The 27697-nt window shown below is 41.4% G+C and overlaps 1 protein-coding gene across 1 annotated transcript; it reads left to right on the forward strand. All coding sequences in view use genetic code 11, as the record gives it.

Annotated features, from left to right (window-relative positions):
- Nucleotides 1–9763: 9763 nt before the first annotated feature.
- EGR_04422 (AP-1 complex subunit gamma-1) lies at nt 9764–27697 on the forward strand (the record flags this gene model as incomplete). The annotated part of the gene is made up of 20 exons (XM_024493671.1): nt 9764–9913; nt 10103–10381; nt 12951–13062; nt 13121–13358; nt 14021–14088; nt 16900–17069; nt 17489–17684; nt 19905–20045; nt 20126–20203; nt 20448–20493; nt 22251–22375; nt 22605–22660; nt 23257–23396; nt 24362–24424; nt 24483–24568; nt 24618–24732; nt 26374–26587; nt 26633–26797; nt 27116–27240; nt 27499–27697. The coding sequence occupies 20 exons, from the start codon at nt 9764–9766 to the stop codon at nt 27695–27697; spliced, it is 2766 nt and encodes a 921-aa protein (XP_024351992.1).

Here is a 27697-nt window from a genome sequence, read left to right on the forward strand (position 1 = left end):
ATCAGTAACTGTTATCCCATCGGACAGGACAATATTTCCCAAGTAGTTGACAGAGAGCTGCAGAAAACAGCATTTTTTGGGTTCTGGGTCAATTCTGCGTCTCACAGACGGTCCGACACTAGTCTCAGTTTGGTGTTATCCTCCTAAATATCTCTACCACAAACGGGAATGCCATCGAGGTAGATTTTACAGTGCTTTGGGAATAAACCAATTAATGCTGTTTGCATCAGGTGTTGGAAGGCGGCCGCTGCGTTGCGGTGTCCGGAGAGCATTGTTTGGCGATATGAAAGCTGCATTCTTGCTATTCTTTTTCTGCCACTTCCACTTGTCAGTATCCCAATTTAAATCTAGGATGAAGAACAACTTTAATCCGTGTAGAGAGTCAAACAAATCCTTTATGTGGGGTAATGGGATGGCGCCCTCCTTCGTTATTGCTTTCAATTTCCTATAGTCGACGCACAGCAGTCGAGTTCACTCGTTCACATTTACCCATGGTGCCTTAAATGCTTTTATGACCTCATCCAGATTCATCACTTCTAGCAGAGGAGGTGGTATATGTCCGGGTGGTTGCCAGATGACCCTAGCTTCGCTGTTATCTATCGTATGCTTCACGATATTTGTTTGTCCCAGCTTAACCCCTTACTAGGAGAATATATCCGCACACTTAGTCTGCAGCTCGTGAAGTTCCTCTCTTTTGTCATCGACGACAGGAGTTACCTGCGTGAAGAGGTCATCTAGGCTGTTCGTGGGTATGGCTGTGGCCTCGAAGAGAACGTTGTAATTGTCATTAGCGTCTTTCTTTGGTAACAAAAAGGCTGTATTGGCTTTTGTGTCTTTGTGGGAAGAGAAGGTACCTTCCACAAAATTTGGGACGGCTTTGGCGTTACGTAAAAACTGGCACTAAAAATCACTTCCCAAGCCAGTTCTAGACATTTAATAAATTCCGTTATCCATTTTTTCACTACTATCTCCTTTCCCTCTGCCAAGCATAATCCTGTCGACGGCGAAACAATCCTAATCTTGTGACAAAGGGCGGGGGAAAACCTGAAGCTTTATTATTGATCTAGCTGCGCCGAGATAAAAAGGAAATTGCGTGGTCGTCCTTCTGGTTTGTCTGGAGTTTGCAAAAATGAATGGGAATTGTTTGGAAGAAATCAGGATAGGGAAAAGGGCGGGTCACGTGATCTTGGAGCATAACTCTATGCGTCACCATATAAGGGTGTTTGGTTTGATCATTGACTTGAAATGTTGTACCGCTAGGTCATAAGCAGCTCCAAACCTTCCCTAGTTGTGAACTTGACTAGCTGTCCGAGAGAGTTGGTCTTCATGCTGAAGGGCTTCTCAATTACAACCAGCGGTCAAACTCCATATTCGGAATGGACGATGATGCATTAAGCGGCCCCGTTTAGGGGGTAAGCCACAAAAAGCTTGTAATGCTAAAAGTTGGAGGTCTCTGGCACACTCTTCGTCATCCCCACTTTTTAGTAGCGCCATAGAAAGTCTCTGTCAAGTATCTGATCTTCCTATTCGATGACGAGGTAAGGCAATGTGATGCAGCAATGTTCCGATTCGGTGTCAGGAGTGATGTCTGCGTCTACTGCGGAAGAAAACGGGTTTATGGGGAATGCATGAGGACCTAAGGCATTATCCAACGTCGGGAATAGGGATGGAGGATAACTATGATGATTTTAGGCCAATCTTTGAAATATATGGCATCGTCAAAAAGGGAGCAGTTCCGCCGGCCCTGCCATCAATGTAATAGGTGCATCTTACTCTCTGTTCTTTAGGTTATGGGCCTGATTTGATAAGGGGATACTTATTGATAATCGTTAATGCACGAACTCCAGGTTAGGGGTATGTGCGTTTGGAACTCTGGTCTACTTCGAAGGATGGCAAAAATAATAGAATTACCACTAATATTAATATCGACAAGTCAACAAATGATTAGATTGGTTTTGGATTGTATTACAGTGATTTTCACCTGTTCCAATTAGTCCTCTATGTTTATCTTCAACTTATTTAACCTTAATTTACATATGGAGTTCTTCAACCTTTACCGACTGTAATTACGGAGGTATCACGCGTTAAATGTAGGCCCCTTGTATTTGTATGAAATACTAGGACTTCAAAAAAGATTCAAGGCGCAAAAAACCTATTGTTCTATGGGGTGTTTAATCAACCACGCGTGCTGCTAGAGGTCGAAAATTTATTTGTCGCTATTTCTACAAAATTTGCAAAAAATTATTCATTGGTGATAAGTAGCCACCTTTATTGCCTTCGACAAGATGCTTTAATTAAACTGCTTTTACAGATTAATTGCGGTGAAGTGCATGATTACTGCCGTAAAAAATTTAAAGTCTATTAATTAAAAACCATTTTTATTTGGAGCCTAGGATTCCAAATTTTTATGAATACACGAAGTTTTAATATTTTAAAACTGAAAACTGTGCAATTTAGTTTTGTATCTGGGGTTGTAATTAAATCTGCACGGATAATTATAATAATTTGTAAAATAGCCGCTCAGTATAAGGGATTCCGGCGCTTATAATATGGCGGAAATCGGCGGGGTTAATGTTGCCGCTTCTACAAACGAGACAGAAGGGGAAGGACCTGTTAGCTCATCTAATGGCAAGTTATTTCAAAATTTTATATGCTTAGTCTCATAAGGGCATGAACATTGCCGAACTCTAATATTTTGCTGTAAATTTGCGAACCATCCCGGCATTTCACCCGATTATCGGTAGCCTTATAGCTAGCATTTCCACTTAAGAATACTGCTTTTTCTTATACAAGGTTGTATTTAGGGAGCTCTTGCTACTTGTACATCTTCATAGCGGGTATCTGCTATTTGCTCTAGCGGATAATACGCCTCAGAATGTCCCAGCTTCTGCACCGCCTATATCCGTGAACAATGACTCCACCCAACAGCTCTCTACAATCAACTCATCCATCAATGGAGCTAGTAATGGGTTAACTTCAGAACAGCGCCGGAAGCTCATCGCGGAGGTTGAGCAACAACGAACTGAGCAGCGTCGCTTGCAGCTGATTGAGTCTCAAAAAAGGGCCGAAGCTCAACGCGAAAAACAGAGAGAAGAGCGCAAACGACGAATTCAAGAAACGCGTCAACGGGAAGAGGCCCGCCAAAGGAGGGCCCATGAAACCAAAAAGGAGATTGAACGTCAGTACAAGGTCGGTGGTGTGTGAATTTTTGCACCTGTTTTGAACCAAGGGAAATAATTTGTTAATCTTGTTTTTATCGGCTGTTGCGTTGTCATGCCCCAGTCTGCGCTCAGTTTTGTTATGTGCTTGCTCGTATGAGGCAAGATTCAATGAGTTTACTTTTAGTAACCTTTTGTCATTGGTTATTTTGAGAATGGTTTATTAAAATCCATTAACCAAAACCAATTTGCATTTCTGAACTTTATTAAATTCTACTGATACTTGTTTTCGTCCGCTTAACAAGAATTTATCCTTGGTTTATCTCCCAATAATAAGCTTCTTGTCCTAAGTTGCTTGTGGTTGATTACGATTATTGTTTCTTTAAAATCGTTTTAACCTTATTATTGATTTTTTTGAGGATTTACCTTGAACTCGTGACTCCAGACTGAGAGGTAGTGCTATCTTTTCCAACACTGGTAACATTTGCCACATAATTTCTCATTTACACCTTTCGGTGAGTAGTTGATGGGATGGAAAGAGGTGATACAGATTGATTTCCCCGAGTTAATCGTGTTCAGGCTCCTCATACTTCTGTTGTCTAATATGTTCAGTTTAGATTTCACAGCACAGTTTGAATTCTGAGTAGCTTTACCTCATTTAGGTAATCACTCTTGTAATCTATAAAAGAAACCATTGTTTTCTGAAATGTGTGCCATTCGAAACGCAGAAGTAGGATCAAATATATGTTCTTAGTCAATTTAAACACCAGTATTATAAGTATTCGTCTCTGTTCACCAGTTTTTGCTGGTATTCACATTTAATGCCGCGGTTCACTGTCCTTTGTTCTCACTTTGTATGAACATAGGACTTTATTTTGACTTCTTTCCATTGTCTTACTCATTTGTGATTCCAAAGCCTTTGATTTGAATCCCAACAAGGGATCTACCGATTGATAAAGGGCTTAATGCACTTTTCACAGGACCATATGCAAACACTGCTTCAACGCAATCGTGATCGCACAGCAAACATCTCCGAGCAGTTGCGTCAAACGCCAAACATCATGCGTGCCTCCCACATTCCTTCCAAGCCAACCACCGTCGTGTCTTCTGCCAACGGTGACCGAATGGCCACCTCCTTCACAGTGGCATTTGGCAGCTCTGCGCCGCGTTCCATCTGTACGAGAGCCAATGAGGCTGTTTTGCGCTCTCAGGCAGCTTTTGAGGCCCGCCTAGCTAGTTACCTCAACGGCAGGCATAGCGGCTGCTTTCTTACCCAGTCCTCATTATACACAACCTACGCGCTGTACGTGAAACCCGACCTCTTGCCCGAGGATCATCCCATTCGCAAACACCATCAGCAGCTAGTGTTCGAGCACCAACACTCCGTTCTCAATACTCCCAGGCGGGCTGTTTCTGCAAACCCTGCCATACGAATCGCCAAAAAAACCACTGTTTCAGCTGGCAGTGGGAGTGGTGGTTAGTGTTTTTTTTTTGCCACGGCACCAGTCACTTTAGTCTCAGTAATTTAACATCCTATGTGCGTGTCATCTGTAAAGGTGCATGCCTTCCCATCCATTTCTCAAGACCACACAAAGTTTTCGCAAATTTCCTGTTGCTCCTATCTCTTTTTTCTGATCTCCTTCTTCTCAGATGCATGTATGCGAATGGAGAGGGTGAGAGAGTGGAAGTGAGACCGGGGAGGTCTTCCGCTTTCGAGATAGCACGCGCGCGTATCCTCCCTGTGATCACCACCGCCATCAGGATCACTCATTCACTCAGCACTTTTCAGCCGCTATGCCTGTCGCGCTTTTAGATTGTGCTGTTCTTTTTTGTGTAGTTGGCTTTTTGTGTGTTCGCGCATACTTGGCTTCGCCTTACCTCCCCCCATCCTCTTCTTCCCTTCCACTTGCACTGTTCACCGGTGCTCTATCTCTCATCAAGCTTACTCTAGATCTTTGTTAAATGTCAGTCGCTTAGTTCGCCGTTCTGCTTTCCGAGGCATATGTGCACGGTCCGATAGCTTTAAAGCTCGTCTAACCTACTAAAACATTAAAGCGCAATCACGCAAGCAACTTAGGGAAAGGAGTATGAGAGCTCCATGGTTCATGGGCGCCGCTGTTAATTGTAGCATACGCTTGTTTTTCCGGTTCCCCATCGCTGTCATTTAAATCCAGTTTTATATCTGCCTTCCCCTTCCATCATCATCCTCACTTCCTCGCGCCCAATTCGGGTAGTTGACGAGAACAGGAGCAGAGCTGTTAGTGCAACTAGGCAGCAGCCACTGCAACACCACTGTTTGCGACCGACGGATAGGCAGGCTGCTGGACAGGCGAGTCTACCAACGCTTCGAAGGGCCACGAGTTCGCAGCACTTTGCCGAACCAACTATCGCCTATGCTAGCAAAGTGAGGGGTAAGCATGTCATGCGATCTCATCTCACCTGGGCCATCTGTGGAAGTGGGCTAAATGGTAGTGGTGGTGGTATTAGCTCTCGCTCAAGGCTTCGCTTTTAACAACCAACCTATCAATAGACCCACTCATTGCCAAGCTTCGTCCTCGTTTCAATCCTTCCCTCTCCTAATACTCCTTCTCCCAGAGTTTGCCCTCTACCGCCTTTTCACTTCTTGCATGAGGCTCACTTCATTTACACGCGCCTCATTAATAATTTCTCCCCGTGTCTGCATACTTGGGTTTTGATCACATGAAAGCCATTCATGGACTCAAATACTTTCGGTTAGAAATGGCTTTTTCGCCTTCAGTGGTTTTGAAAACGCTTTGTTGCGTTCGGGTAGGATTAGGTGCTACTCCTTACCATGCTGGTTGAATTAATAAGCTGGACCGTGGCAAGTTTTGCCAGTCGTGCACTCGTTTACGCAACGATGTTCGCTCAAGTCTACTCCTCACTCGTCTTAATGCATATGCAGTGCTGTGTTTATGCGTGTGTGGGAACTCCTGTTAACCTCCGATTTGACAGTCGTGTCTTCCATTTCGTTTATAGGCGTTCCTCTTCCTGAGCTCCCAGTTCATGTGATATGCAAGGTGGACGCATCTAGAAGTGATGATGCCCCACTTAAACGAAGAGCTGTGCCTGGGCGCTCTAATATACCCAGTGAGTTGCCTTTGCTTATTTTGTACTCTATTTGCTGAAAATCGAGCATGCGTTTGGACAACTCGTGTTTATGTTATATTGTTAGGACGTATTATTGTTACAAGTCACCGTTTATAATACCATCAAATGCTCTTATCCAAAGAAATGGCATTTCACACTTTCAGTGAGTCGGGTCTGTATCCCATAGGCAGAACCTTTGCCATGAGAAGTAGGGCTGGTGGATGATCCTTTGCCATTGGTAGACCTTTGAATAGATGCTTAAATGTCTTAAGAAGACTGAACTCAGTCGATTAATTAATTTGTTGCTCGATTGGGTCCGTGTACCGACTAGTTTTCTCCATGTCGCGGTAATACATGCCGCTGGACTTCGTTTTAGTCATGATTACATTCTCGAAATTTTGACTTCTTCTGAGTGGCTAGGGTTCAGAGAGGTATCCCTACTTCCAGAAGAAATGGATATGATTGGATGCGTCACCCAGACATACACACAGTTAAATGTCCGATGACGCAGACACTATATTTCAGGTCTGCGCATAGCCGTACATGTTGATAATGCAGTGTCGATACCTCACCTCCCTAACGTTCACTCTGTCACTTGGGCTCTTACCTTTAATGTTGTGAATAATTTCGGCATTTTGAGTGTGTGGGTGTATCCAACGCTTCATCACTGTAATCACAACGGCTTAAAGTCATTCCTTTTTTATGAAATTTAAATAATGCTTTCCATTTTTTTGACAACATGAAAGACGCTGCCTTCCGGTTTTTAGGACTTTTTTAGAGTCGTTTTAATCTAGTCACTTTTTGAAGGTAAACAAATTATGAGAATGGTCAATGCAGTAGCAAAGGTGGCCTTAGAAGGGACATTTTCAGCCTCTCTTGCGTTGTACAAATTTCATGTTTAGTGACTTTCTATGATGGCAAACAATAGTGAGTAGATTTCAAGGATTGCTTTTCTCAAAATCGCAGAATCTCATTGAAGTGCTGGAAAGCGTGTGCACTATCAATAATTTGTGAAGTACTCGGTGAGATTAAATTTGTATTTGGGTCTCTTATATCGAATCGGTTATAATCAAGTAACTGCTCATCATTACTGATTTAACAACTAAACAACGTATCTGACTCAATCTTCAAATATCCGCTTTTCTGCATTGAGATCATTCATGTATTTTGTTCTTAAATTTTGACAGTTAACATATGGTTTTAAAAGCTCTGTACCATCTCATGGTGTGATATTTTGAAAACTGCAACTTTGTGACGGATTTTCTCACGAAGTAACATGAAAGTACTTGTTAATGAAATTAAAATGTCTCAGTGGAAGTGTGCGGTCGTTCCAATTCAGGTTTCCTCTCGTATCTGAGTTTCTCTTGCAGATTTCTCGGCAAACTACTATTAGGGCTGTAAATAAAGTCGCTAAGCGTGAAATGACCTATTATCACACTGCTTAAATTCGGTATTCTGGAAATGTTCTACTTTGATCTTTTGCTTTCAATTATTTCCTATTAACATTTCACTATTACTTTTCTATTTTCACGAAGTAACTTTTTATGAAAATTCGTTTTTTTTATAGCAAGTCCCTTCAATGCTTTATCCTGCGATGTACGCCTCTAATTGTTTTAGGCACCTTTAAGAAAATGTAGTCTCTTTTTCATTGCAAAGTCGTTTCATGCATAATTTCTACGTGTCTGATTCATCCCCTGCGTACACCAATTACGCTTACGTAAGTCAATTGCACATGTATGCACGAAATCTGACTCAACTTTTTAGACATCTGTAGGTCAATATGGACTTGAATTTTTATCTTTACTGCGGCACTTCGGTTTTATGAGTGCAGCAACGTTATCAGAGTTATTCACGCCTTATTTCAGAAACGCTTCACGGTAAACGGAATTACCATGATATAGTGAGTGCACCAAAAACGGTATGAAGACTCGTTTTACGTTTAATTCCAAACACTCTCATTTGTTTGCTGGCCATTGCAATGGCAGCAGAATGTATTAAAACCGCTTTCGGGGCATAGATGAAGCTGTCGCTATGAATTTAGATGGTAAACGTTTCAAACAGTTCACTTGGGAAGTGGAGTATACTACGTGCATTCTGAACGAACAGTGGAATAAATGAAATGGGTTAGGTGAAGCTCTCTCATTTTCTTGGAATATGGAGAAGTGCCAGATACTCTGATCCAGGAGCTGGAATAGTTTGTGGTGATACGGAAGGACTAAAAGCCAGAGGTAATGATAAGTGTCTAAGCGGTAACGATACAGTCTTAGAGTGTCACTATCAACTCTCCCTTGTCTTACCTATTCATTGACGATGGAAGTAGATATGGGATCTACGAAAACCGACCCCACCTGGTAATGTTTAAAAAAGAGGGTTATCCCTGTGTATAGGTTTAAACCAGGCTAGATGTAGCAAGGTGCTATACATGCATCTCTAGGAGATCGTTGCAACAGTTATGCAGCGCCAACAACAGCCTCGATGAACCGTCAAAGAGCACCCTCGCATGACCAGAAGCTACCGAATGGTGAGGATCGCGTTAGTTTGACCACCTTAAGTACTCTGCTGAGTCGCAGACCCTCCGTCCCCACCACCATCACCACGGCGAATCAGGGTCGCGGGTGCTCGCAGGTTCGGGAGCACACAACAGCGAAGACGCAATCGACGGAGGCATCGATGATGAAGCCGACGCTCGCCAAGTTATCGAAACCCGTGCCCATTAAGAAGCCCCCTTTGCCTCGTGCGGATCAAGCGAAGCCAATTGACCCGCCTCCGAAATCACGTGAGTTTACCTAGGTTGGCTTCATTTAGTGTGCACTTATATCACGCCCAATGGACAATATAGATCTTCCTAATAGTTATTTAGAATGAGAGGACTGCCACATCTTGCAGATTTCATAGGAATTCATCTGTTGCTCACTCTGTTGAGAAACCTCCTAAGGGCTCTAACTGACAAATGCTCATCATAACTGGGCAATGTCCCACAGTAAGCCTAAGCTTATGGTAAATCATTTGCCGGAATAGAAACACCAATCTAGTGCGATACAAAATATTGGGTAACATCTTTGAGCTGTGTGCTGGTTTTTTTTCCTCCTCTGCCCTTAATTACTTCTTTAACATTATTTATTTGTCCTTGGCACATGTTCACTATTCACTCTGGAGTTTCTGTTAGGGACTTTCTATGGCTGATTTCTCGTTGAAATTTGTTCGTGCTACATTATTGAAAATGATGGAAAACTTGAATTTGAGGTAGTAGCTTAAGGTTAGTGGCGTTATAATAGTCCCTTCATTTGCGAATATCTGGGTTTGGCTGTCCAAGGCAGGTGCTTTCTGTGATGGTTTTTCTTTTATTAACCCTTTTAAATTAATCTGTAGAGGTTGCAATATTCCTTGCAAGGGATAGGGCTCGTCGGGGTAGTTATCCTCGGAGATGTTAGCCGTGCAAAAGTGGAAGTAGAAGACTGGTAGCATGCGTTTTATCAGCGTATCTTTTTACCGCCTTTATGGAGATGGCAGAATTGCAGGTGGTTGAAACTGCCCAATTGATAACATTTACGATGTTAATCCTTAAATATGTTAATTTATTCAATTTAAAGGTACTTCAGGCTTTAACTTCTCATCTACTTAAAATTTATCGTGTGGTGGCGTTGCCTGTAAGGATATTTGGTTAAGTTGCTTCTTTGTTTCCTTAGCACATTTTGATGGCTTACTATTACTGTGGTTAACTAAACCGTCGTAAAAGTTCGTGCATCACTAGGCGGGTTTATTAGTTTCATGCTGTAAAAGAGGTTACTGGCGTCATGCGTTGCCCACCCTTGTTGTTTGTAATTACTACCAAAAAGTCACATGCGGAAGGGCCTAATTCCTCTGCATTATTCCCTACATCATTTTTTTACATTTCCGATTTTACAACATCATTCACTAAATCCCTAGAGTTCCTGTTTCCAGCACAAGGGTCTGCCCAGCGGATGGATTGCTCTAGGGGCCTGGCAGCAAAATTCCAGGATCTAAAAATGGGACCGTCTCCACCAGTTCAAACACGCCTTGAACTTGATCTTGCCGGAGCATCCACAGCTGTTGACGATGTGGAAGAAACATCACGGGTGTCTTTCACAGAAGAGGTATGTTTAGCGCGTATTTCAGGAACTGTGAGGTCTTTTAAATGCCAGTCAATTCATGTGTATCTGTTCTCGTATAGCCTGAGAACACAAGTCAGAAGACAGAAGTCGAGAATTTTGCGAGGGCAAAGGAAGAGAGAGGAGTGACCAGGTCTTCGGTCGCCGAAGAAGTCAACAACGTTGTAGTAGGTACGAAGAATAGAGTGGCGGTCAAAGCGTCGAACGCTCCTGACGATGCCATACCAGAAGCGGATCACGAAGCGGCACAGGAACCCGCTTCCCTAGGGAATGATGACATTATGGAGGGGATAGTTCAGGAGAAATTGCAAAATTCAACATTACAGCTTACGAGTGGACCCATTAAAGCGTCAACCACGGGATCTGGTGAAGGTGGTTGTTTACCAGAGGAAGAAGCGGCCATCTATCGTGCCAAAATGGCGGAACAGCGCCGGCTGGCTAAGGAGCGATTGGCTGAACAAGAGCGGTGAGTAATTTGCTTATTTGTGCAGCAGTTCCGGTTCTCACCAGCCTGGGTTAAACATGCACTAATTTATTTAAAAGGGATCGATTAAAATGCTTTATATCTTTTCTTTATCAATAATGCTAATCACCTTTAAATAAGGACAGTTTTTTTCTCTTGCTGTCGAATAAATTAGCTTTGTTTAAACGATTTTTTAAACGTTTGCTTTAGAGAGCCTCGAAATTTGTTATAGAGTACTAACAATAAACCATAATTTGTATGTATACACGCAAATAGCTAATTATCCTTTTTAAGAGTGACTGATACAGAATTATTGTAGTCACACATTTTTCGTTGTACCGGACTCTGTTATCTTATCACTTGCAAATCATAGTGGATTTTTCCAATGGGTTATTTAGCGACCGAAGCTTAGGGAGATTATTGTCGCTCATAGAATTTTTCGCATCCGGCATGGCATGAAGTGAAACACTCCACCTTGGTCACTAGTCGATGTCTGGTGCTTGGAAAAACGCTACTGGTGGACTATGTGGAAAACAACTTCGGCCTTTTCAATCTGCCACTTTGTGGGGATAGTACATGCATGGGAGTTATCATTAAAATCGACCTGGAAGAAAATGCTTTTTTTTTGGTGAAAAAATAAATTAGTTTCCATTTATGTAACCAATGGTAACTGATAATATTCTGAATGAATTATGTTGGAACAGCAATTAAAATTCGTTCAACTTCAATATCACTAATTTTCCCTGTTCATCCGGTGCGTGAGACGCCTATGCCTCTGCAAACTCATTAGTTTGCTCGACTATTAGCAAGTTGTAGCACCATGTTTAGGGTGTTTAGCCATCTGTCCCTAGCCTGCTTCATAGTACCATCGTTATCAGTTGCCCGCTTTCGACAAAATAGTAGGTAAATTGCAATAATGTTGAGTCGTCAACCCTGGTACCTCGTCTCAGCTTTCCCACGAAAAGCGTCTTAAATGTGGCGTCATTGTCATTTTATGTTTAGCCTCGTTGCCATTGATAACACTAACCTTTCACCAGCTTTCTTATCTCTTCTTTCACGCTCAAAGGCGATTGTTTTTGTTATAAGCCAGTTATTTAGTCAAGAACTGTGCTGAATTTTAACAGATATCTGTTAATCGTTTTCTACTAGACCTTTGACTATAACCTTACAAAAAAGGAGTTGATGATGATGCTTGATATGCGGAATATACTATCACCAAGGATGTCAAAACGGAAAACCTAAATCAGATATGGGAATCTGCCCTAGCTAAACATTTGACGTGCAGAGCAGTAACAATGATATCCTCCGTTATGAATCAACAGTTCATCTGATTGGAGTCAGGGCCTCTGAGATTGTTCCAATTTATTTAAAATTCCTTGGGTGCGCACAGACGAGAGGCAGAGGAGGAGAGGGAGCGAAAGCAGCGACGTGAGGCTGGGCGTCAAGCGGCCATTCAGGCTGCCCGCGAGCGTGCGATCGAAGAGGCCCGACTGGCCGCCGAGGCACGAGTCGCTCGCGAGGCCGCTGAACAGGAGGCGCGTCTTCATGCTGAACGTGAAGCTCAGGAACGCGCAGCTAAAGAACGCCAGAGGGTGCGTCTAATCTCATCTTCTTCATTTCTTTCACAAACCCCTTCATTTGTGCACTACAATAAAATCGGTTGCAAATGTTACCACTGAGGATCTTATTTGATCGCTTACATCTCCTCGTCTTTCCATCTCATATGTTTACACATTGACCGATTCTGTATTTAGTGGCTTGTAATTTTGAAAACGTCCAATGGCTCAGAAGCTTCTTTGTTTTCTGATTTAATTCAGGCTTTAGTGGGCCTGTCTTTCGTTATCCGTGACAATGGAGTTACGTATCTCACATCGGCACTATTTCTTTCTCGTTGTACTTCATCATGAAGTGACGCATCAAGTCACTCTCATCTCGTATGCAGAAGCCTTTGATATCGCCCATTCATTTGTGTTATTCTACTTAATTAATTGTCGTATGACACTGTGGGTGTCCCGCAATTTTCGTTTTGAATGGAAATTTTGGCATCAACGGCAGTTTGGCAAAAGCCATTAAGGCGCCGTTTTAATTTAGTATTTTCAAATTACTCCCTTTTGTATTCGTAATATTCAATTAAGTTCTTTTGGCAATTTTGTGGTGAAACGCAACCCTATTCCCTTTATCTCATTAAAACATCATTTTCTCAGTAAATTGAGTTGAAAAGGGGCCCAAACGACAATTCCTTCCTTATATGTGGAATGTAGAAGATCAGAGCCACCTTCCATTCACGCTTCTACTCACTGGTAGCTCAAATATAAAAGTGAATGGAGGTCATCTACTTGGCTATTGCGATATTTTAAAACCTTTAATGAAGCCCTTTTTAGAATGCACAGCGCTTTGGCTGAGTCACATGGAGTTCATCGAGTGCGATTTCCCACCCCTCCTGCGTTTTATTAATCCATACTTTTCTGCCATGTTCGAGTTCTGCGAAATGTGTGCAAGGTTGCTATCCCACGAAGACGTTAATGATTACGGGATCTACGATCATTTTGGGTAGAAAGAGACGGGTTTTTTTTTTCGCTTGCAGTTTGGTGGTGGGTTCGTTTGGTAAGTTCCCTTTCTTATACCCGTCTATCAATCTCCATCTGCCGACTTCACTTCCTCGGATTTTCGATTGGCCTATAATCGTGGCTAGGCCCACTGGCAGTAACGTGGTAGTATGTCTTCATGCTTTTATAATGCTATTGAAGCCCTAATTACTGGTTCGATGAACGAGTTAATCGCCGGTACGTCGACGCACGGGAACTTGGTTGCTTCCTCACCTCCCTATACCCCTGCTTCTTTTGCTACATGGAATGAATGACCCCATATGTTCTGATTGGACAAACAAGACATCAAAGCTTGCTTGACTCACATTGTCACTCAAATAAGAATGAGTTTTAATACTCAGGTAGATCTCTGACACAGGTTTTTCGTGTAGGCTGGAGAATCGCTTCTCTATAGGATGTGTGGCAGCTTTGAAATCTTCAATTTGTTATGCTTGTACCTTTGGTAAGTGAAGTCAATTCGTAGTATTTTGGTGGGAGAGCAGCCGAACCGTCTTAAGTTGAATGATGGGTTACCAAATTCCAAGAAACTTACGTCAAACTGCCCACTTCTTTTAGAGTAGTTATTATTCTCTTAGTTGAGAAAAAAGTAGCAAATTGTAGTTGCTGGTTTACTTCTATAAAAGGTAATCTAATCCTCACTTTATTTTGTTTCTAAAAGTGCAAGTAAATCTTTTACCGTTGCTTCACCTTGCGAGCGCGGTTTGGTAACTGTGCTTTCTGTTTTGTCCTGTTTACGCTTTACAAGATTAAAATATTCCACTCTCCTTCTGGGACTATTTCGTTTCGTAGATGTACTGGCTCTCTAATCTAACGGTCTGCATGTGACGCCTATTCAATCCAATAGGTATAGTTTGTGATTCCAGTAAACGCTGATGATGGTATGTAGTTTCGGAGTGAAGGCGTTCCCTTTTGATCAAGGAAAAGTTGCCGTGCAGTTGACATTTAACTAATTTCACTGGTGCGATTACCAAACGTAATGAGAACTTTTTCATTTACAAAAGAGCTTGTTTTCTGATTACTCAAGCGGCATTTTTTCGTGAGCACGGCATTCAGTTATCAATGCTCTCGTAGCTGCTGCTTGTTAGAAAGGCGAATGCATGGCAAGAATTGGTTGCCTCTATGAGTTTCAAACTCAAAAATCCAGTACCTTTCTGTTTTGACCGCCCTTCAGTCATTTTTTAAAAGAATGCCGTACGCATGTTTTCGCGATTCTCAATTAGTGTATAAGGAGATTCCACCTTTGAGGCATCATAACTTGATGCGGTATGATCTGGTCCGTAATTGTGAAAGCGTAAAAGGCGAAGATTTTTATCTTCACTGCATCTGGAAGACAATGAGGAATTTTTAATTAATGAAGAAACGTTTAACATTTGGGTGCAGTGTCATTACCATTCGAAATAGAATTTGGTATGGAAATAAGTTAAGGCTATTTTCACTCCCTGATTTCCTTCATTCGCGACCTCAGAATACATCATGATGTCAAAAAAGAACATTTTAAGACCGACTTCACGGGGAAAATCGAAGTAAATTCTTGTCAAATAGCCTACTTTGCGGTCGCATTAGCACGATTGCTTAAATTTAGCCCGCCTGGATATTTAGTGCTTCAGCACTACCCCTTACTGTTGCAATGTCTAAAGGCGAGCGTTGAAGATCATCCTCACCCTGAGCCAAAATTTCACCATGTAATCCCCCCACTCCGTTCTTCTTCAGCTGGAGGCCATAGAGCGTGAGCGACTGGAGAACTTCCGCAAGGCAGAAGAGGAGCGGGCGATGCGCAAGAAACGGCTGGATAGCATTATGTCACGGGTGAATCGCAGTGATCGTTCGCTTAGCCGCGGCGTGACCAGCTCAGAGAGCTCTAACAGTCTTATTGGAGCCGCCTCTGGAGTCGCAAGCATCATTACTTCGACTGAGAGCGAGGCTAAACCCGCTGTCCAATTCTCTCTGGATCCCATTGCACGTTCACGCATTCATATTTCATATCTTTATGGTCTATTTTATGCCCTTTCGCATTATACGAAGGCGCGGCTTTCAAACACAGTCCTTATTTAAGCCAAATATCATAAAACTCGGTTATCATTACTCAATTTAGCATGTATGAAATTGTTTGCTTACAAGCGTCTTGTTTATGCCTTTTTACGTTCGTTTTCTCTTCGTACTCTTTTTCGGCTCATATTTCGACTTCGTCGTATGTTGATTTGTTCATTATTTGATTAATCATCGCTCATAAGTATTCCCAAATAACTACGTAGCTTATGTGTAGTATTTTAATATTCGGAACTTATTGAGGAGGATTATTTTGTCCTTTCATGTAAACTCATTTCGGAAATTTTGTCTTTTGCTAAAAGAGCAGTAGGTCTCAAAGGCCTCATTATCATACATGAAGTTTGAAGCAGAGGCGGTTGGGCTAAACGTATCTACTGGCGTCAACTCACACCGTACACAACTTATGTAGTGACGAGTTATGCAAGGGTTTCATCCTGGCCCGCCCTATTTGTTTGAGTTACTTATGATGATTGGGTTGAGAATCGACCCCCTAGGATCCTCTATAGTCTTATGCTATAAACGAGGTAATCATATAGTACTATGTTCGTTCTATAGACTGATTTGTTACTAAATTCCCGTTGGTGATAGTTCGAGTGTTTGGTGAGTCTTTTACAAGAAATCATGATCTATTTCCCATCTACTGCTTTTAGGCGGTAATCGATTTGCAAAATTAGCTGTAGTTAATGTTTTCGAAATACGAATCATTGTGTCTGTGTGCGTTATTATTTTTACGTGAGTAACTCGAAATTTCTCCAAAAAATTAGCTGATTACCATTGGCTCATGTCAATCACGTGTTTACTGTGTAAAATGCTGGTTTATTACTTTATTTAAGTACTCACGATTGAGTCAAATGTGATTTTGACAATTTTGACAATGTATATATCTTAAATCACAAGTCCCACCCTCTAAATGGGAAATTCGATTTTGGGTGTAGTCGGTAGATTCAGATATCCCTATCTGGAATAGAATTGAGTTGTTTCCCCGTTGTTTTCCTAGTCTTTCGTGTTATAACCTCTACGGTTTTGTAACATTTGTTAGTGCTATGAGCTCCTTTTCTATTCAGATATTATTTACACCACCCCACATAACTTGATGCCTTTCTCACAAACTTACATTTTTGAACTATATACAGAGAGCCCTTCAAGTAAGAAATTATTAATTGCATTTTTCGTTTATACTTTGTCCAAAAGCGGCTCCTTATAGGAATTGTTCCGATACGCTGGCAAATGTCCGTTGTAGTCGACGTTCTTTATTTGTGCACATAAACATCGAATCCAGATTAACCGCTGCACTACAGTGCCTTGATGTTAACCGGATGTGTATCAAACTTGGCGGTGAATAGGGCATCGTAGCGTTATCTACACCTATCGTTTTTACTTGATTCCAGTTCGTTCGTTGTTAGAATTGGTCAGCACTACTGCAATCAAAAAAAAAAACCAAAAAAAACTATGTAGGGGTGATGTCATTTTCTTACTTGTTCGTGAAGCGATGAGACACCCTTTATGGGTGGAAGGATTATCCAGTGAGATTTCCAGACAATCGGCATTAAGTAGATGGGTAAAATGATTTTGTACGCATTGACTATTTGCATTAATCCGGAGTACTTTTTATGCCCATGCGTTATTTTTTACTACATAACGACGGACATGAAGTTGCTACTGAGGCTTGGTTTGAAAGCCTTCTTGCATCCATGTTCTCTCAGGATGGTTACAATTATCTTGCTTAGAGACCATTTCTAGTGCATTCTCATTTTTTAATCCCTTTTCTCGATTTAGCCACGACATCTGCACTTTATGTTCGTATGAGCCTTGTCTCCGTCACTTTCTAGATTCCAATGGGCACTAATTGGTCAGCCCCTTTAGTTGTGCTAGGACCAAGGCATGTAACAATAACACAGATTTTATCATCAACTTTGTACCTCATCTGCTCATGCACCTTGCTTCCACGATAACATTGTTTTGTGAAAATTAATGTAGTCTTTTAAATCAGCTTACTTTATCATAAATCATGTTTATTTTTTAGTAGTATTCCGTCTTCAATTGGTGAATTTGTCTCTATATTTGCACTTGGGCTATAAGGCAAAAAATTGCCTTCATCCTTCGCATTTATGCTTCTATGGGTTTTTTTGTTCCGATGAACGTAGTTGGGTAAAACAGTCACGTTCAGTTCGACGTATGTAGCAGTAAACACTACGAATTCTTTAAAGTGTATACGCTTCTTTATTCTCCCCCATAATCTTTTCAAACAGGAAGCCTTATGTGCATTGATCGCCGCAACTTCGTATTCCCCGAAAATATCTCCAAAGTAATATCTTGCCAAATGGCCTATCCCGACTTATTTGTTTTCTAACCCCCGCTATTTCCTATATTATTGTGAGTGTACTCAAGAATCTCATCACACCTAATCACTCCTATTCACTCATGCTCGCCCCCATCCGACCCTGGCCGACTTTGGTTAAGCAATTGGATGGAAGTAGTGTGTGACGTCATGCTTCTGTGCCGCACATTCGTGTCACTGATCTTCCCTTGCCCCCTTGTGTTTGCGTGTGAGTAACCCAACATTAAAACGACGCGGTGACCACTTGCAGTGATGACCTCATTTCTCAATTCTTGTCTTTACACTCCCTCACGTAGGCTTGCATGTTCGTGCGCGAGTGGATCCGTTGATTTTTGTTTCGTGTAGGTGTTTTTGTCGGTGTTAAACTAAAATTACGTTTTTTCCTAAGGTGTTGAATTGGTGGATGTCTTCTATTTTTGAGTGATGGAAAGACAGGGCATCTGTTCCGTCTTGCGTGAGCATTATTGGTTTCACCAAGTGCGAAACATTTGCATCCTCTATAAAAAACATTCAAATGACATGCTTGGTCCAGGCGATGTCTTTTGGTTCTTCAATACAATTTGAGGGTATTTTTGCGTATTTACGTCAAGGAAAACAGCAGCGGATTTTAACGTCATGCATCGTTTCCCTACAGCGATTCTTCAAGAAAATTTATCTGTGGGGCTGTGATTTGTAGAATTGTCAGAACACTGATTTGTTCGCTGTTTCTCTTTTCCCTCTCCTGAGGAAAAGACTAAAGCTTTCGTTGTATCGTTTGCGTAATCATTGTTTTTTTCCTAATATACTTTGAGGCTTCATCACCAATATCACACGATGTACGTTAGTGACGACACCAGCTTTTGCACCGAATTTCCTTCCGACTAAGTGGTCACTTGTTTTTATTACCGGACAAACGCTTTATTTGGTTTCGCCTCTCCATGTCTTGCCCAGTAACATTAGCGTTTTTGTTCGTTTTCGGTAGTAAATTTATGGCGAGGCGATCTACATGTTTCCTTTAAGAAATCTAGTTGGTTAGAATGAGCTTATCACTTATGGCTAGTGCCTACAATGTTACACCTATCCATCGGAACGGACTCGTAGCAAAGTAATTTGTGAATATTTGTCCCTTAATGGGGCAGTTTGTAAAAATTCTTTACTGCTCGTATCTCGGTTAGTAGTATTTTGGCTTTCTATTTCTATTAAGGAAATTTTTCCGTAACAAGTGGGTTTTGCTACCTGTTTATGGATTGGATTTACACCAGAAGTCACTTTAAAGTATGTTAAGGTCCTTTCGGTAGGCAAATCCCCTCTTTCTGGTTGAACCACACTTTTATCGCTAATTCGCATTTACTTAAACTAGTTCGATGATTTCTGAATCGCCTAGATGCTGAATGCGGGACACCTAACCCATATGTCCAGAAAAATATAACGCTAATTAAAGTCAAAAAGATAAAACCATATCCAGTCAGACCATATTTATCAATGTTTTAAGGATTCAAAAAAGTTTGTGGCGGTTTTTTATGAAACTCGCAAGCTATTCTCCTTCCAACTTCTGACTTAATCAATATTTTAACCTGAAAATTCGTGCTTCGATAGGATTCACTTATTAATTCTTCCTTGCATTATTTCCTACTTTTGATTGAATTTTTTAATTTTCGAGCTGGCGTTGTCTCTTAACAATGCTTTGTTTCTAAACATCATCTGGATGGACTTGCAGATCGTTTCCGATTTTTTAATTCCGCAGATTTCGGAGCAGTTAAACGTCTTTCAGCGTGAACCAGCAGATTCATCTGCCGTCCCTAACCATAACGCCTTCCCAAAGACCTCCGGAACTCACTTCGCCTCGCCACTCCTTCAGTCTTTCTTCGGTGGTGGTACTGTCGGAAGTGGTAGTCGATTGACCGGTGCTTTTACTCATACCTCCGCCACCTCCCCGTCATCCTCTGCCCTAACTGACGACGACGTCCTCTCCGAAAACAGGTTCACTTACTACACTTCGATTTCTCTCTTCCATAATTGTGCGGTGCCAACTAGTATTTGAGCTTGAACTTATGTTATCAATTTAAGTCAATTAAGGGTTGAATATAAACATTTTCAGCATTGATGTGGGAAACAGATTGATGAAATCTGTTTATGTATCTAGGCGTTCAGATGAAACCCAACAACCGCCATCCACTACTAACCTCCCGATGAGTACCGTCGAAAGTGCATCCAATAGTAAGGAAAACCGATTCTTTTTTCGTTTTTAAGCTCTTCCAGCCTAGATAGGACGAATTTTTGTGTATTTATACACAAAGTACATATTTATTTGCAAGAAATATTAACCATAAATTCACCAACTACTCCCCGTTTGTCGATCTTTCTAGCCGAAGAAGGTAGGAATTTGAGTGCAATTTTCCGGGGAATTTATCGACAAAGGTAGATAGAAAGGTGGTTATGTTGAAATACATAAATGATATAAGCGTTTTGCTATAAGACTGGGGTCTTCATAATTTTACGTAGATACTAGACATGAGACATTTCTTGTCCCATCCTCTGTCCGACGGCAGAGAACACTGCTGTCCCCTACCATGTGTGGTGTTTTTTGCTCTTTCTTTGCATGTTCTTAATTTTTGTTAGACGGCCTACTTAAATCAAATGAAATTCAGACTTCCAACTTGATTAGGTAATTGTTAAGTCAAAGTTAATTATTTTTTGCCTTACTCAGTGAGTAAGGGCTTTATCAGAACAACGTCGCTTATTCATCAAATTAATAGTAGTGTACTCGTGTTCGACAAAATTGGTATGGTTTTCTCCTTTCTAGTTTAACGACGGAGTGAGTTTAACGTGAAGATTCCTATTATCAATGAAGATTTGACAACTTAGCGTAAGTCTTATAACTACCGATGGCTCTTGAAATTTTCACTTTAAAATTATTAGTGAAAACGTGCATATTCTAGATCGTACATTCTCCGTTGCCACCGTTTTTCCTCACTCTTCGCCGTTTCTCTCCCCTTCCTCCTCATATTGGCTAATACGACACCTGTTCTTCCTCGTTGCCGCCTATCGTAGACCTCTACGACCTTTAAATAATGCCTTCCCTACATTTTTTCACCACAGCGATGATTACTGCATTTTTCCTGTCCTGTAAGTGGGTGCGCACGCGAGTGTTCGTGCGTGTGCTTTCCCCCTCCGTCGCACCACCATCGCGCAGTCCTCATGCTGCCCTCTCTTACACTTGAGTCTTCCTCTCTCCCCTCTACCAACGAATTAAATCGACTTTAGTGACTTCTTTGTCATGTAAATTCCGTCTCGTCACCAGCACACGACTTCTGCTCACTCCTCTCAACATTAACGGATATAGACTTGCTTTCTTCTTTTTCCTCCACTTTTCCAAACTCCCCCTCCATCATGACGCCATTTGTCAGTTCCCCTCTACTCGTTTTCCTTTTAGTTTCTAAACTTAAAAAGGAGAGAGATATCTGCTTTTTTATGCTTGGGGTGGCTGCTTTTTTATTCTGCTTTACACCACCCATTTTGGGTGTACGTTGGAAGTAAATGGAAAAAGCAAAGGGGACATTAAAAACCCGCCTCCATAACAGCTATTCACACTTGTACGAATTTGCTGAGTGATATCGATAATGAACTGACACATCTAATTGTCTGTTGGCATCCTTCAAATAAAAAACTAAGAGGGAATTGAAGGGATGGTCTAACCGTGACACGCTTCAGACAATTGAGGATAGAGGGGAGTATCGGCAGGAAAGTAAGCGCGAATATCGTTAATGCGAGATGTGAAACCAAGTTGCAGCCTCTAAAGAGCTATGAACGCAAGACAGATAAGCTGTTTGTTTAGAGGTAAAGTAGTTCCTAGTAGAATCAGTGCAGAGGAGAAGTGAAGAAGTTGATGATGGGTGGGGGCGTACAATGAGGCCTGATGATAGTGCTTGCGCTGATCTAATTCTCCCATCGAGATAAACGTGGAAAGATGTCGAATACTCGCTGAGGTGAAGTGCGCATACCCATGTTTGTGAAGGGGAATGGGACTCAGCAGGTTAGTGTGAATGGGGTAGTGTGTAATGAGTCCTAGTGGTACAACGCTTGGTACAACGACAATTTACAAATGGCCACTACGTTGTCGATACCATGTGTAATACGGTAGTGGTTTATCCCTCAGTTCTGGTGAGGCGCCACTTTTGTACTTTGAATTAGCCCCTTGTACCTCGCTGGGTGGGCTGGCCTTTTGGGGCCATGCCAATAGCCCGGACACCTTCTCCGTGCTGAATATATACATTCTGCCCGAGTATTGTGTCCTCTTTCGTCTCCACGGAGTCTCGGGACGCTGCACATGAGTGCTGACAGGTTTGAAATGTAATTACAGTTACAGATTACTAATATTAGTTGTTGGCTGTTTTGCTATTGCTTCCTCTTTTTCATTTTTAGGTTTATTACTCTAGTTTTACTTTTTATTGCCTTATCGTGTCCCCTTCCTATGCCATCAATTGGAAGCACATATACTGATCTATCGCATCCTGACAGCTGGTGGACAGATCCTGAAATATTGACTCGTATGTGTAGACGGCTAAAACGGCATTGATCGAGAAGGTCAGTGTCAATAAAGGCGTATTTATGCCCATTCAGTTTGTTTGTTTTTGATTACGCGAATCGAGGGTCTGGAACCTTGTCTCGCAAATGGGGCGTCATCATCTGAGTTGGTTATTTATGACTAGAGGATACTTTTGTAACTTCAAATTTGCCCTTAAAAATTTTAGAATTATTGTGATTTCAAGTTAAAAGTACAGTTTCGTAAAGTTATCTCGTTTGAAAATTCCATCAAATTAAAACATGAATTGGTACTGTCATGAACCGTCTATAGTTTTATGTGAATAGAGGAGAAAGTTAGAATAACAAACACCATTAATGCCAGTAAGCAAGAAAAAGCCGAATTAGAGATGAGTTTTTGTTCAATATGAGGTCGATAAAGTGGGGGAATGCAGAGGTATATCAGGTTTGGTTGGAAATGGGGCACCCCGACTCGACCTACCTTATGATACTTTGTACTATGTACTTAATTAATTTTGAAGCCAAATGGAAATGGCAATTCCAACGGGTTTATATGCACATGTGTAAATAGGTGGACCTTTGTGGATACTAACCATTACCCTTTTAAGCAGTTACTTTTTTGTGAAGACCGGTGCATACATTCGTGTGTACTTGGAACACTCGCCTTGCGTAAAACATTTGACTTTCAATTACAGAATGGTTTTAATAAGCTTTGCTTCTCCTAAGCCTCTTGAACAGGAGAAATGTGAGTATCTATTGCACTGGGCGGTAATTCTAAGTTTAGAAGTGAATGTTTTTATGGGTTCTTGAAACACGGAAGGACCCATGATAGCACTAACTTTGGCGCATGGTCAAAGTGACATGTTGAATAAAAAACTATTTCAAGACTTGTTTTATGCATGTCTTTATTGCAATTGATCGACATTCTACTTTCATCGATTTCTATTTTTGCACATCTTTTGACCTGAAACATAAATTAGAATATCTACTCTTGGAATGGAGATGGCGTTTTGGTTTCAAGGACTGGTAACCTCCCATTTCTTACGGAATTTTAACGCAATTGAGTTAATTATTATAGAAATATGGCTATTACTGTAAAAGTGATTTTGAGAATTTGACGCCGCACTCTAAAGCCCCTAATTACGCAAAATTGGATGTCAAAGAAATCTGTTTATTCAGGATTACTGTCTCCATTTTTTGCATCTCGAAGCCATATCGGCTATAAGTGGGGATAAATCCCTCCCTCGTTTTATTTAAAAGGCTTGAGAACCGAAAAAATAGAAGAGTAATTACTTCTTTTGAATTAGCGCACCATGGAGAAGGCGAAAGCCTCTCCAATATACAGGAAAAGCGAATTAATGTAGTCAGCTTCTACAAAAGCGTTAGAAAAGCAGTGGAGTAAATGTCATTAGGTTAAGCAGTCTTTATTGGGACCCTTCTCGAAAGTAGTGATGAAACTTCTCCGGCGGAATAACCCTTTCGAGTTCCCACCATAACGAAGTTTTGTCATAGCAAAAGAGTATTCCGTACATATCCTACAGTTTCCATTTCTTCTCTAAGCGTTGCTTAGAAGATGCCAACCTACAGACTCCGCTTGAAGAAACATGGAGAGAAGTAACTACGTAACTACGCCTTTTGGACGCTTGTTGTAGTTTCGTTTGACCTGAATATGTCGATTATCCCGATGCCCGACATGTTTCATCGCTTTCATTATCGAATTAATACTATTGCATACACATGTGTGCTAAACGTAAAACTCAACCTCAGTCGTGCTGAAGCCTTATTTCCAATACCTCGACCTAGACCTGGCTTTCAAAATCTCGCATTCCGCGGCGCTATTACGTAAAGCACACTATGCAAGCTACTCAGAGTTGCGTTTAGATGTGCTAGCATTTTATAAACATAATGTCAAATATGTAGATAAATGAATGCTGATTTAAAAACAAAATTGAAAAAATTTTAGGTAAACCAATATACTAAATAAACTTCAGCACTGTAATTTTAAAAAGTAGAATGCGGAATGTCATTATTAGCAAACAGAAAAGTAAAAAAAAGTAAATGAGTACATGCATTGCCGCGCATTTTGAAATTAATGGACCCCTACATTCCAAGGACCACGAAAAAGACCAAATATTTCCGCACTACTAGTAGAACTCTTGAAGCTCCCAGAATAAGTGATCCCATTATTTATATTGAAGGTAAGCAACAAACTAAAGAAGCGATGAACTAAATCCAACTTACGTCTAGCATTAACACCCACCAAGCCATATTATTATTTAGTTCCCGCTCATAATCATCAAAACGCCATAAACAAAGTACTTAGCTCATCCCTAAAAAATGCAACATTACCATTCTCCACCAAGTGTGTGCGCACTCTTAAGCAAACTGCAGATAAGCTTCAAGTCAAGGAAGCAGCATGCACGTCCTTCTAGTTTATCTGGAACTTGCACAAATAAATGAGAACTGTTTGGGAGCAGACAGAATAGAGAAAAGGAAGGCTCACCTGGCCTTAGGGCACACCACAAAATAGCACGGTGCAAGGGTGTTGAGCTTGACCATCTGTTGTGCCTCTGGTAAAGCGGGGTCGTACGGAGTTCCTACAGCTTTTGGGTTGCAAACTTGACCAGTCGGCTGATCGAGTTAATCTTTGTGTGGCAGAGCTTCTCTACTATGATGTGAGGCCGAATTCCGTGGCTGAAGTGAACCGTTATCCAGTTAGCAACCCTGTATGCAGGTGAGCCTCCGAAGGCACGTTCCGTTCCTAGCGTACTCCTCGCTATCCTCGCCAGCACCTCGCAAGCAAAGGAAAGCGTCCCAGACGAGAGTCTGTCCTACCCAACCAATTATGAGTTAAATTGAGGTGTCGCAGCATTGATCGATGTCAGTGTCGGGAGTGATGTCGACGTTGATGGCGGCCAAAAACAAGTCCTGGAGGAGGGCATAGGGTAATTTTTTGGCGCTGAGAAAAGACGTAGATTGATTTTGGTGGTTTTTAGCCACTCCTCAAAGCTCATATCGTCTTTGTAAGGGGGGAGGTCCGGCAGCGCTAAAACCAATGTAGCATGATTCCGGCCTATTTCCTCCTCCCTAGTCTTCATATCCTCGGGCCGAAAAGGCTGGCAGAATTTGGACATATTTACTAGTTGAAATTAATAAGGAAAGACAGGCTTGGGGAGGCTTTACCAGAGAGCTCTTAGAGGACTCGAGAGCCCCTAACCGCTCCTCCACCACTAGGGTAAGTCAACCGACCAACTCTTCCTCAAAAGGCACATTTAAACAACGCAGTTGTGGCACCATTGCTCTGCAACGTGTTTTTAAATACAGTGCTAATTAGCTTAAACAACGTTGCCCTATTCCGGTGTTCACCTTATTTTCATGCTGAATTCTTAATGTAGTATGCTAACCATTTGTTTGCCATGTCACAAATGATTAAAAAATTCTGATATCTGCAAATATTGCTTTTTTGCAAACCACACATTTTATATAATGGATGTTTATATGAACGATTACACCTAACTTGATAGAAATGTAGCAACCTAATTGGTTAGTAAATAGCGACGCCTGTCGTATCAGCCGTATTAGCGCGAACTTTCGCGAAGTTTTTTGGTTTCGGGGTCACGGCCTCTTCCCATTGAGTATTTCCGACACATTTAGTTAGTCTCCTACGTCGTGTAACTGATTCGTTTCGGTGATGCAACGTGTTTAATCCCTGACTGTTTTTGTTTACTTAGTTCAATGTGCAAACGCCCCATCTGGTTTGGCTTATAGGGTTTTGATTTCTTTTTACTAGAGCTTAATACTATCAACATGTCTCTTCATCCTCCCCTGCGTTGTTCTCATTTCATGTTGGCAAATCCCTCTGTTATAATGTCGCGCCATTGCATCTATCCTCCCGACTTTTATACTCACCCTCACACCATTTATTATTGCCTGATGCTTGCGACGGAGTTCAAGGTTATCGAGCACGCCATAGTTTTTTGCGCTGCTTTTTTTTACGATTCAGACTCACTGGAAGAATGCCTAAGCCAAAGAGCCTTCGAGATTTGGTTCGCGATATTCGTTCAGCACGAACCGCCGCAGAGGAAAGAGCTATTGTCAACCGTGAATGTGCACAAATTCGAGATAGTTTTCGTGATGAAAATGACACACATCGCTGTCGTAATGTTGCTAAGCTACTCTACATCCATATGCTAGGTTATCCCGCCCACTTTGGCCAGGTATGCGTTGCTTGTGCTTTGCACATCTGTTGTCTGGGTTCCTAGTTGGCTTGTTTTATGCAATTTCCTGTAAATCACTACAGGTCTTTGCCATTATATCGTACAGGAAGTATTATTGATAATGCAGTCCCCCTTATTTATCTTGAAATATATTTTAAGTATTTGCATTTTCTGTACTTTGTCGCTCTACCGTTAAGCAACGTAGAAGACGTAACAAAATCCGTTTTTGTCATGCGCTGTGCATTTTAACACTTAGGATTTTCGGCATTTTCCAGTATTAGAGACGATACTAGGGAGGCTGTGTTCAAGGTTCACAAATACTTAAGTGGCGAAATCTGCCCATATCAATAATTTAAAGGGCCTTAACTCATCACTGCTACCTTGTGTTATTGTTTTTTTGCTTTTGATTTACAGGCTTGTTTGTTTAGGAAGGATTTAACCTTGATAAGGTCAAATATTGACTTTTTACACGCTGCTATAGGCTGTCTGATTTGTCCTGACTGGATGATTCATCGTTTCTTCCGGTAGATGGAATGTCTCAAGTTGATTGCCTCACCCCGTTTCACAGACAAACGAGTTGGTTATCTTGGTGCAATGCTTCTACTTGATGAACGATCGGATGTTCATCTACTGGTCACAAACTCTCTTAAAAAGTAAGTCTTCTTTGCCTCGACGTTCAACAGATGCCTTGGAATACGTGTCCGTATAATACCCGAAATTAGCCGTGATTACCAAACATTAGGCACTGCGTCCCCCAGTTTATGGGCGACCAATTGATGTAGACCTTTCAGGCAATGATTTAAGTCAACTTGACTAGGTTACTCATGTGCATAATTTCTTCCACATGGTATGAACATATTGGGACCACGTCTGTATTTCGACTACATTAAAATAAATTTTTCTTTTTTTAGTGACCTTAATCATTCAAATGTCTACGTTACCAGCTTAGCCCTCTGTACACTTGGATCGATCTGTTCTACTGAAATGAGTCGTGATTTGGCTGGAGAAGTAGAAAGACTGGTTAAATCAACCAATCCCTACATCAAAAAGAAGGTCAGTATCTTAATCTGTTTTGACAAAGCTCATGAAATATCTCTTTATCCATTCTGA

This window comes from Echinococcus granulosus (assembly GCF_000524195.1).
Source record: "Echinococcus granulosus chromosome Unknown EG_S00027, whole genome shotgun sequence".
Lineage (NCBI taxonomy): Eukaryota > Metazoa > Platyhelminthes > Cestoda > Cyclophyllidea > Taeniidae > Echinococcus > Echinococcus granulosus.